Here is a 12,396-nt window from a genome sequence, read left to right on the forward strand (position 1 = left end):
ATAACAAGGGAGGGGGGATAATCACAGAAGGAATTTTCTAGCAAACTTTGGTTTGAATTCTGCTTATGATATGCTCTACATTACAGTTAAGCATTTTGCCCAGAAAAACCAATGGGAGCGTTAGGGTCACCTTAGGGTGACCATATGTCAGAAATGGGTTAAAGGCACACAACAACAACACAGTTAAATACGGATCACTGCCCTGCTTCAGATCTAATTCCCGCTGGAAAGTTGTTCTCAGGTTTTTTTGCCTCTATTTATTATCTAAGCACATGCCAAAAGTAGAACAGTGCAGCAGTATTATCTAACTGCATGGTCTAAAGCCACTGGGGGATAGAAATGTATATATGTCCACTTGCCTGGAAGTGCAAGCATGCAGGTAAAAATGGAAATGTTTTAGACAAATGCATCCCTTATACCTTTCTGTACAGGGATGGCTTGACAGTGATACAATACAGCACTCTATCCTATACATGCCTATGCATCTGAATTTACAGTGCAATGCTAGAGTATGTACAGAGCAATCCTTCTGCTGTCCACTCTGAAATAAACCCTGTTGGCTTCAATGCACCTTACTCCTAGGTGTTGCTTTAGGTATGAACCAGCACAGTGTAGTTGTTTGTGTGTTGGAACTAGGACTCTGGGAGACCAGGGTTCAAATCCCCCACTCACTCACAGAAACCCACTGTGCAAGTCACACTCTCTCAGAATCACAGGAAGGCTATAGCAAAACTCCTGCGAATAAAGCTTGTCGTAAAAAACCCTAGGACAGAGATGCCCTAAGTAAGAGTCAATTTGAAGGCAGATAACAACAACCTGGCCTTATGGTGGCTTTAAAGGATGCCAAATAGTCCGTTATTCAATTTATCCCTCTTATATTGTTATACTGCAAGAGGAAAGCACTGACCGTTGTTTCCACCCCAGGTAAACAAATGTTTCAAACCTGCTCTGTTTGTATGTTTTTGTCAGTTTTTCATTGCTCTCTTCTCCCAGTCCATGAGTTCACAAAACATTTTCTGTGGCTTCCTTGGCTCCAAGATCATTTTATGGTTTTCATTTGCTTCCTTAATCCTGCATCACTCTAAATTCTAACAGCTGCCTCAATGCTGGCTGCGAGTTTGACATTGTTTCAAGGTCAATATTGCTGCAAATACGCTCCCGAATCCAAACCATGCTGCAAATTCTAGATAAGTAGCTCATATAAGCAGGTTCATCATAGTTTATAGGTAATGACAAAGGGACAGGCTAAGATGCGCATGAAAAAGTGGCGGTGCGTTTCATTTGTTTTGTGGTGTATTGATGTGTTTTGCACAGTGACTGAGTCTGACTAGTTTGAAATTAGCTAATTTAAAATTGTCAAACCAATCAATTGAGCCTGAACCTGTTATTATAATCTCAGTTTGCTCCAAAGTAGGAAAATACACTTGTATTCTTCCTCAACACATTTTCAACCTGTTTTGTGCACCTTGCCTCATTGCGTCGCATTGATTTCCTGACTCATGTCACCTTTTTTGAAAATGTTAGCAGACCAAAATTGTACAAAGCACATAAATAGGTGCTATTCCGCCTTTAATAGTACAAACCATCGCACATCTAGCTTTAGAGAGACTAGAGCTCCCACTGAGTTCCCAATGGTGATGTAATACCCAAGAGGGTTGTGCAAGCAAGTTTAGGCTATACAACAGCAATTAGATGGTTGGTTAGTTGATTGGTTAGGCTGTTGTTGTTGCTGTTTTAAAAGATCCTCCGTCTTTAAGATACAGAGAACCCTAGGTCTAATTAAAAGCACATAAATAGTATCACCAAACCCAGTGGGACGTCTTACATCTTTAATGCAAAGGGAACTTGCAGCACCTTTGAGACTAACTGAAAGAGAGAAGTTGGTAGCATGAGCTTTCATAGACCTGAGTCTACTCAACGTCTCTCTTTCAGTTAGTCTCAAAGGTGCTACAAGACCCCTCTGCATACTTATTTTCCAGACTAATTTGTCTATGTCTTTGACTTCTACTTACATCCTTAATGTTAGTCACACTCTCACCCATCTTAATGAACAACAGACTTACGATAGCTGAAATGTTATTGTTAGCCTCAACCACAGTAGTGGCATTGAAGCAAATGGACGTACTTATATGTTGAGTTGTTGAGTTACCACTCAATAACTGATTCAGTGGGTATCCTTTAGTTGAGATGAACCAACAAGATTCCAGCCCATGTTTGATTTCAGAACTAAGATGCAAGTTGGGGTACAAGATGGATTGCCACCTGAAGTCACTACCATAGCCTTGAATCTTGTGTGTGGGCATACTGGCATGTATACATGAGGAAAGAGCTAATATCATCCAACCTCTCTACTAAATCAGTACAGTGCATCAGCAAGGAAGACCTGCATGAGCAACTGTTATGCAAGTGGAAGGAATATCTGTGCACTGTGGTGGTCTCTGTATGTCAGCGAGGTGCTGAATCTCCTTTGGGTTTTAGTTCAAACTTCAAAGGAACTATCCAAGGGGCTGAATTGTATTCCCAAGTATCTGCCCAACATAGCCCTGGCTAACCCAACTGGGGCTAATCCATGTCAGAAAGAGAAGCAAAAGTTCATAGAGGCTCAAACACTGTTTTTCTATATCTGGGTATAGAGCTAACAGAGCTCCAGCTGTGTATTGCTCCTAATCTGAGCAGTCAGTGTGCTGAGGTGTTGTATCACAAGGTGTTCACAGGGTCTACTGGGGAAGATATTTGCTAAGGGGGCTTGCTGTGAAGCCCATAATTTAAACTAAGCCATTGGTACAAGATAAGGGGAAAGATGACACCAGCAGTGGCACTGCATGCTGTTTATTAAGCATGATGGCCAAGGCCAATGCAACTTGAGACATTTTCTATAACACTACTACCTGTTAAGTTATTTCCGCAAAAAAACTAAATGTCTGTCAATTCTGTATCATTTTTAAATGCATTCCAAATGCAGACAAAATGTTAGAGAGACAGACAGACAGACAGACAAACAGACAGACAGACGGCCATCTTATGGTGGGTTACTCAAAAGTAAGCCACACTGTGCAGGAGAATAGGCCCCAGTGGGTTGTACATCCAATTACTTTTCAAGCATTTCCATCTGAGCCGACCTCCCTGATCATTCAGGCACCTAAATCAGAAATTAATTAAGGGTCCAGATGGGATAAGCAGTAATAAATTAGCCCGGTAAATGCAAACAAGTTTCAATTTCTCTGCTTTAGAAAAGATGTGTTTGAACACTGAAGCACTGCAGAAGGGGTGGGACAAAAATCAAAAAGGGTGTGGTTAGAAGAGGCGAATAAGGGATGGGATCCATGAGATCCAACAGGAGGAGCTGAAAGAGAACCATGAAAACTAGAAGTCAGACCAGAGCATGTAGCTTGATGTAGCAGATCCCTGCGGCTCTGCATGTTTGCAAAAGCAGCCACGATTAGCAGTGACCCACATTCTAATCTATGAAAAGTTCAATAAGTGTTGGTCTTCAAGGAAGTGTAGATTAATTAGTGGCTGGTGGCTTCCATCTCGCTGGTGCAGTAAATCTACTTTGAATTGTAGTCTAGACTTTAAAGAGGCTATTCAAAGTGTAGAACTTTGGGGCTCGACAGACAGGTGCTTTGCACCGACCTGGGCCTGAACTAGCGGTGTGCAGGGGCTGAGTGTTTATACACTTAGCAACCGTACTGCGCTCCCCGGGCGCCCTCTTGGCATGCCCCCATACAGACGGGATGTGCGATTATGATGTCCATGTGGTGCAGCAACAAACAGAACCACATCATGTGGATGTCATCATGGTGCCAATGGCACCCCGCACGCAGCCTAAAAAGAACCTACTGGGAGCAGGTTCTTTTTAGGGCTCCCAGAGGCCGCAGCACTTGGTTGCTGCGGCCTCCATCCGGGACAGAAAGGGGCGGCATCTCACCGCCCCTTTCTGCCCATCTGTCCAGTCCCTTTATCCTTTAAATAGATTCAGTGTCTTGGAGAGATTTTTTATAGTTCATGCTCAAAATCAGTGTGGATTTACCATCTCTCCTGACACGAATGTCATCAGCCATCACAGATGGCATGGGTCCAGTTTGGGAGAAAGGCAGAATATTAAATAAATAAATAAATTCAGACAGTCATGCTCTCCCACTCATCCTCATCTGTGTTATGGTCATTGTTTTCATTTAGCCAAACAACGCTTATATTTCATGCCAGATTATGGACACCACATATGATTGAATCTACGTTCACCTCTTTTCTGGTTTATTCCTTGATCAACTATTGTTGTGTACCTAGTGAATTTAAAGCTTTGTTCTGACATGAAGAAGCACTTGCCCATTCTGTGTGGAGGCAATTGAAGCCACCCATTGCTACAAAATTGTCTCTTTGGAATGCCTCCTTTAGGCTATTTCTCATCAAGGATGAATTGTTGTTTGATAGATATTTGTAATTTGTCACAAGGACATGATGACTTCTTCATGCAGTGATTCATTGAACCAGGGGTGGGCAATTCAACAGGTGCATTTTTGTAAACCGCCTTGATCCTTTGGAAAGGTGGTATATAAATAAAATTTATTATTATTATTATTATTATTATTATTATTATTATTATTATTTAACAGGTGAATAGACAGTTGAACAGTTGGCTGCGTTACCATGAAAATCCAGTCAGAAATGTTTCAATGTCACTTCTAGTTTCAATTTTTGGCTGATTTACAGCCATTTGGGAAACCTTTTCTGGGGTTTAAGGTTGTAATTGTGGGAGCAAAACAATCTTAAAATTATTCCAAAATATTAAAATGGAGGGATCTGAAGACCTGGGCATGCCCTGGAGGGCTTCAGAAAGTGTGGAAAGAGGACTGAAAGCATTTATGGATTTTGGGTTACTGCTCATAAGTCTATACACATTCCCAAGTGTTGTTTCAGTGTGCATTCTGAAAGCACACCTTTAGAACAAACAACACTCTGTTATTGTACTTAGATAAGAGTTTGGTAAAATGGATGAGATTGTTTTTAAATTCTGCTTCTGTTCCAAAGCATTACACGTTATCCAAGGGCTACCAGACCATAACCTAGAAACCCTGTCTCTAATTTCAACAGTGGAGGCTGATAAGACAGTGGATTGGATCCAAACTTAGTCATACTTGGAGAAGTTCCACTGAAATGTGTAAGTCATGATTAACTGTTTCCAGTGGATTTATGCTAAGGATGTCTAAGTGCAAATCAGACACACTATGTAGGAAGTGTCGTCATCTAGCCTGTGTCCTAAGATGCCTGATGAAATTAGAGTAGACATCTTGATCTCAAGTGAACTCAGCCAAAAGCCAGGAAGATAAGTCTACAGAGCAATTCCTGGATAAAAAAAATGCACAGAACATCATGGAAGAAAATAATATTAATATCGATACAAGAATGTGATCAATACTGGATATACATACTAAATATTATAATATACTGGTAAATGCCAGAGGCTAACAGAACTCTGTAACCACACATGGAGGTGGACAAAGTATTTCCAATGGAAAATGATTGTGACATAATTGATTTTATTTATTTTAAAAATGAAAATGATGCCTCTTTCTTCTCTGGAAAGGGCACTTGCCCAGATTTTTCCTGCTTAAGCAGTGCCTTAATCCCTTACACCAGTCCTCTCCAACTGGATGTTCTCCAGATATGTAGGACAATAACTTCCATCGTCTTCAGTCACCATCATGTCCACCACAGCTGGAGGTTAACAGGTCTAAAGAATTCAAAGATACAGCCATGTTAGTCTGTAGAATCAGTATGTAGAGAGATCTTGTAGCACCTTTGAGACTAAGGGGCAATACAGACCTCCCCAAAGGGGTGGTCTGCAGCCACCCCATTACTGGACGGATCAGCAACCTCACGCCATGGCCCTGATCTGGCCTCCGGAGAGTTCAAAAAGGAGCTGCAAAAACCAGGTCCTTTTTGCGCCCTCCAAGGGGCACCATAGCCACAGCGGTGTGGCTTTATGACGCCCTGTCGGTGCTGCATCATGTGGATGCAGCACTGGAGGAGTGTCATCATTGTGCCCTGGGATCAGGGTTAGGATATGCAGCATGCAGATGCTGCATCCTAACTCTGCCCATAGGCTGGCACTTTGTATCGGGCTTAATTAAAGAAAGAAGTTGTCAGCGTGAGTTTTTGTAGACTTAAGTCTACTTTCTCAAAATGCATCTGAAGAAGAAGATTTAAGTCTACTTAAGCTCATGCTGACAACTTCTTTCTTTTGTTAGTCTCAGAGGTGCTACAAGATCTCTCTACATATTGAGGTCTAAAGAAAGTCACCTTGAACATCTCCACCCTTTCTGCCTTGCTGTTCTTGTGACTGGAGCTTCCCCCCAGAAGAGCTGTGGTGAGCCTTCCCTCCTAAAGCCTTCAAATGCTACCTTTGACCTCCTATACATCTCACCCCCAACTCAAATAAAAGCAAGTCATGTATAAGCCATGTATAGCTCTTGCCTTTCTCTTCCTTTCCCTCCTTCTCTTAGTCAATGAAACTGTGGCCTGACTCAAAGTGCTCCTCCCAACTGGACCCTTAATTAATTTCTGAATAGCAATTTAATACGTTTGTAAACCCTATTGATTTATTTAGTCTATTATAGCCAGGTCTAGAAACTGGATCTAAGCTTATAGATTGTTTTATATTCTACCTGTACTTTTCAAAGCTACCATACATGTTTGTGGTGCTACTGTGTACATCCTCATCAACCACACTTTAATGTAGATGCAAATCTCATACTATGCACTAATGCTTACTTCTAAGTAGGTGTCCTTCAGAATCATGAGATTATCAAGTAAGATAATTTGGAAAACAATATCTCAATTTTCAGGGATGCAAACTGTGGTATTTCTATGTCAAATGGGAAAAAAGGATGAAAAGTTCTGTGGCTACGGTCATCATCAACCATGTTTTTACATACATACATCATCAGCTACACTTTTATGTGGAACCATATCCCATTAGTTGCACTTGTGCTTACTTCCAGGTAGGCACACTTTGGATTTATATGGTTAGATTAGCATCATGAACATCAATTAAAATAATTAGAGGGGAATCTAAATTTTCCATTTCCAAATCAAATGGAAAAAAAGAGAGAGAGAATGAAACATTACTGTGGATATAATCCATTCAAGTATGAAAACAGGTACATGCACATGCAAGAACATCTTCCCCACTGATCCTCACAGCTTGAATAATGTGCATGCCAGAGCATCAAGATGATTGACATCTGGTGGGCATGAAATTCTTAATCTCTGCAGTGGCCAATATCCTGTAGTGCCTCCTACACCAAGAAAAAAGCAGGGAGGGGAAAGAGTTCCATTGGAGCTTTTGCCAGTTCCCCTGTCATGGTTGCAGCCACAGCCATAAAGGGATAGGTTCTCCTATGCATTTCTTCTTGAAAACCAATTGAACTCAGTCAGATTTAAGAGCAAAACCATGCACAGCCAAAGAATTCAAAAGAAAAAAATAAAATAAAACAATCTGATTGTGAACCTTCTGTTTTTGTATGTGTTTTAGGAACAAACTGTTCATTTAAATCACTTGCAAATGAGCAGAACTCAATTTCCTTGTACATAAAGAAGAATTAAATTGAATATAAATGTGTCTGATGAAGTAGATAGCTTCATAATGTGTTTATGGTGCAAACTGCACCCACACAATGTAATATAAACATCCGACTTACCGTTAGCAGGACAATAATATGTGGAATAAAACCCAAGCCTTGTATGACTTGCAAAATCATTGAGGTCTATCAATGACCTTCAAATCAAACCTTAATAGGACCAGGAAATACTAGTCAATGGAAGACTAGGTATATTACATTCTGCATTGCAATGTACACAAGAGGGAAAAGAAACTCTCCATAAAGACACTTCAGTTGCAAAGTCCAAAAACAGCTTTTTAATTTGCACTGATTCTTGTAAATTATTTGTACCATGGCCATGAATCTAACAGAACATCCATTAACAGATCAGGCACTAGCCAAGACAGACCACACAATTGCTCTAATGATCAGCATTAGATTTCTTACTGCAGCATTCTCTACAAATGACACCAGCCATCAAAATGCTATTGGATGCCTCTGCATTAAAAGTGCAAAGCAGCAGAGCCACTTTAACCAAAATGAGTTCCCCCTTACCTCCCACAAACAACCAGAAGGGACCAAGAATGTGATAAGAATTATATAGCAGATATCTTCCTTAGTCTTCCACAGAATTACGTTTCCTGTTTCATAAAGTGAGAGCTATGACAGTTAAACTGGTTTAAAATATGTTTACATTTGTAATGCACATTCTGGTTTTGCCTTGCTACCCCAGTCATAAAATATATGGTTGGGTTCCCATTCTTTTCAGTATCTCTGCTCTCCAAAGTTCTTGATAACATTCTACCAAAGTTTTTTTTTACTAAGCAATGAACAGTTAGTTGAAGAAACACTGCATCTCTCTGTGTAGAACAGAATGCTGGATGCACAAGAACCCCCTATAGCTATAGGCTTGAAACCATTCCCAGTGCTGCCCCCTACTGGCACTGGCTCTGAACAGACGGACAGACAGACAGACAGACAGACAATACAGTACTCCCATAAAGCACCTATGGAAAAAAGCATATATTTTATATAATATATCTAAAGGTAGACTAAGAAGTAGACATGCAAAGGGAGATAACGTTTAAGCCGTTGAGCTCAACAGTCCATAATGGGCTTCTTGAAACCAGTTAGCCTCTAAGGTTACCAATGTGAAATTGGCATTGTTTGCTATGAAAATACCAGTCTATGAGGGGGAAGGGTACAAATCCACGCCTTCACTAAGCATCTACACCATAAGACAAGTCAGAGGGTCAATTGTCATTCCATTACAAATTCCACAGTGATGGTTTAAAACTTTCCATAAACAGAGATAAAATAGCACCATTTTCCTCTTACCTCCTAAAGCCTGTTTCATTACAAATTCCATGGTGATGGCTTTAAATTCCTTCCCACCAGATCAGTTCTCACATGCAAGTCCAATGGTGACAAGTTCTCAAGTTGCAGCCTGCAGCTGAATTCACAAAGCAAAAGATTAGCATTAGGATGGCTGTATTTAGTATTCTGGGCCAAGCTCCATGTCTTACTGCATTAGATCTCCTTGTCCTTTTGGAAGTCAACTAGGCTCAGCATCCCAAAAAACACACACACACATTCTCTCTCTCTCTCTCTCTCTCACACACACACACACACACACACACAATTTCTCATGCTGAAGCTGAAGTTACTTCTTTTGTTCATGTTTTGAACAACTAGAAAGTGTAATGCATTTCTTAACATACATTCGTATGACCTTTAAGGGGTAAGAAGGTGGAAGTAATCTAGTGCTCATAAATTGTCATGGGACAGCAATGACTTAAATATTCCTGAAGTTTAAGAACTATTCGTTTTGCATCTTTTTGTTAAGAGTATCAAGCAAAGCTGTGTCAAAATCAATCAATCAATCAATCAATAACCAGCTTTAACTTCCATTTGATGTGTAAATAGATTTGCTCATGGAGCTGCTTAAATGACCCTCCCAAGCAATTATTTCATTTTCATATTGGCGCATTAGAAAGGATTCTCCAGTTGAACCCAGAGCACATTTGGTTTACTTGGCATTTCCAACTGGGAAAGAGTTTGCACTGACAACTTCAGCAGTCCTTGGTGGGTTTTGAGAGAGACTGCTTTGAAGGGGGGAGAGCTCTAGCTATTAAGAGAAGAGGCAGCTCTTGGGGGCATTTGAAGGTTGAAGCACTTGTGCTTTTTGAAATCTCAGCAGCAGGCTTCTCTGTCAGAATCTCTTAATGGGCAACCTCATGTCTGCATCATTGACCAGAAGAGCCACTCCAGTCAAATCGAGTTAAATAACAGACACCACATTATGACAGAGAGAGAGTGAGAGAGAGAGAGAGAGAGAGATTTAATGAAAATTGGCTACTGGAATGGTATAAAAATAACTGAGATCAGTTCTGCTAAAAGTCACTGGTAACTTTACTTGAGTAATGAGGCACTCTAATTCTTACTACTGACACTGGGTGAAACTGCAGCACAGATTTTCAGGTTGGGACAACAAAGCTGAGGCTGTGAACTAGCCAGTTAAACCTGCCCATTTCCACTCACGAACATAGGTTTTACATGCAATATTGTGTAGGCTCTTTGGCATTTCCTATCCAGCTCCTTGACAGGACTGGAACTCTAAAAGTGTGCAGAAGCGATTACAGTTTGGATCCGTAAATCAATGATAACCTTGAATGTACACATAGAGTCTTTGTGGCTCCTGCAGGGCAAATGAAACATATCCCCCCAGTTTTCCAAAATCAGGCACCAAGCTTTGTTGTAAAAATCAAGAGTCCAGACATTCCTCAGTCAGAGGCGTTTTGCATTAGAGCAAAGGGCATGAAACTAAGAGAGGATATAGTACAGCATCAAGGCAGTGGAGTGCTGAATCACCTGGCCATTTTCCCTTCCAAAACTTCTGCTACCAAAGAAACACTGGGCTCTGGCACTCCTGTGGCAAGGAGGAGAATGAGGGCATGCACCAAAAAAGAGTTCCAGACATGCTTCAAATGCTAATGAGGATTCAAGGAGACCACAGAGAGAGAGAGAGGGAGGGAAGGAGAGGGAGAGAAGGGGCTTCCCCACGCATTGCGTTTTGCACCACTGAATGGAGGTCTCCCCCCAAGCAAGGATAATAAGGAAACCCTCCAGGAAAGAAAGAAAAAAGCTCTCCAGCAGAGAACTTGCAGTCTCAGCTTCCCTCCACCTCCAGCTGAGAGACCAAAGCTCCATCCTCAGCACTTTTTCTTTCCTGTCCTACACAAACCTTGGCAAGCACAAGACAGTGTGTGTGTGTGTGTGTGTGTGCGTGTTTGTGTGTGTGTTGGGGAGAGGTTGTGTTGTAGGGTTCCCCCCCCCCCTTCCATCACCCTCTAGGACACCTTATTATCACACACACACGAACACATATACACACACGTTTCTTTAGGGGAGCTCTCCACTGCAAGGCGCTGCAAAGGAGGCAAGGGAGAGCTTTCAGCACCAAGGACAGTTCCCCGCGTCCTCCAGCTTCAGCACCCTGGAGAGCTCCGTGCTTGCAGCCCATGGAGGAAAGGCAGAAAGTACCTGCACAGTCCTTGGTCTCCTTGGAAGCGGCGGCGATGGGTCTGGGCTCCGCTTCTCCTCCTAGTGGCTCAGGGTCCCGAGAGCCTTGGGGTCCATGTGTGTGAGTATCCGGAGGCTGAAGGGCAGGGCCAGCGAGCAGGCGCAAGAAGTTCTTCCCTTCCCCAGAGGGTCCGAGGAGGAGGGAGAGGAGGAGGAGGCAGCCCAGGCAGCAAGGACAATGCCGACGCCGCCTTGACTTTCACGGCTCCCTCTTTTTATCACGGGATTTCCGGACCATCCCACTGACACTCTTCCCTCCTTACATACACACGACGCCGGCGCCTTCCTCCTCCTTCCTCCTTCCTCCTCCTCCCTCTAGCCAGGCTGCTGGGTCGGCATTTCTTCCTTCAGCAGCCCAGGGCCAGGGTTGCAAGAGGGGATCTGCTGCAGAAGGGGATGGGGGGAGGGCAGGTTGTAGATCCCCCCTTTCCCCGGAGGGGGATTTAATGCAAAGGGATCCCCAACATGCATACGCCTCGAGGTCTCCCCCCCCCCCCCCCCACACACACAGTCCTACCCCAAATTGGAGTGTTGAGCTTGGACTCTGGAGACCAGGGTTCCAATCCCTGCCCCGGCCATGGAAACCCACTGGGCTTACCATGGCTGAGTCACATTCTCTCAGCCTCAGATTATGTCCCCCCCCAGGACTTAGATCTCCTTGTCCTTTTGGCTCAACATCCCCAAAACACACACCCTTGGATAGCCCTTGGGGTCTTTCCCAACTCTATGATTCTATGATCTATGAAACCTGCCAAGCAAACCCCATGCTAGGTGGCCATCAACCCAGAACAGCTTGAAGGAACACAACAACAATTGATAGTGTGTTCCTGTATGGCAGGGCTTTGGACTGAATGGCCCTTGGGGTCTCTTCCAACTCTATGATTCTATGAAATTTGCTAAGAAAACCCCATGCTAGGGTCGCCTGAGGGTGGCCATCAAACAGGAACAGGAACATAACTGCTACAACTGATTGTGTGTTCCTGCATGGCAAGAGTTTGGATTGGATGGCCCTTGGGATCTCTTCCAATTCTTCTAGGATTCTAACAAGCAACAAAATTTGGGGGAGGGATGCCATTATAGTTGTTTGTGGGTTTTTTGGGTTATGTGGCCATGTTCTAGAAGAGTTTGTTCCTGACGTTTCGCCACCAGCTGTGGCTGGCATCTTCAGAGAATGCTGGCATGGAAGAGAGTGGGGTATATATACTGGTGGTTG

At 42.8% G+C, this 12,396-nt stretch overlaps 1 protein-coding gene across 1 annotated transcript in view; it reads right to left on the reverse strand.

Moving 5' to 3' along the window:
• Positions 1-11,454, reverse strand: part of CPLX1 (complexin 1) — a 183,929-nt gene extending 172,475 nt beyond the window's left edge. The window contains exons 1-2 of the mRNA XM_042455754.1: positions 11,145-11,454; positions 8,940-9,054 (exon numbers count right to left, since the gene is read on the reverse strand). Of these exons, the coding sequence (XP_042311688.1) occupies positions 8,940-8,970 (31 nt within the window). The 5' untranslated portion in view covers positions 8,971-9,054; positions 11,145-11,454. The remainder of the gene's footprint in view (positions 1-8,939; positions 9,055-11,144) is intronic.
• Positions 11,455-12,396: the final 942 nt, after the last annotated feature.

The sequence above is a fragment of the Sceloporus undulatus genome, chromosome 2, assembly GCF_019175285.1.
Source record: "Sceloporus undulatus isolate JIND9_A2432 ecotype Alabama chromosome 2, SceUnd_v1.1, whole genome shotgun sequence".
NCBI classification, from domain to species: Eukaryota; Metazoa; Chordata; class Lepidosauria; order Squamata; family Phrynosomatidae; genus Sceloporus; species Sceloporus undulatus.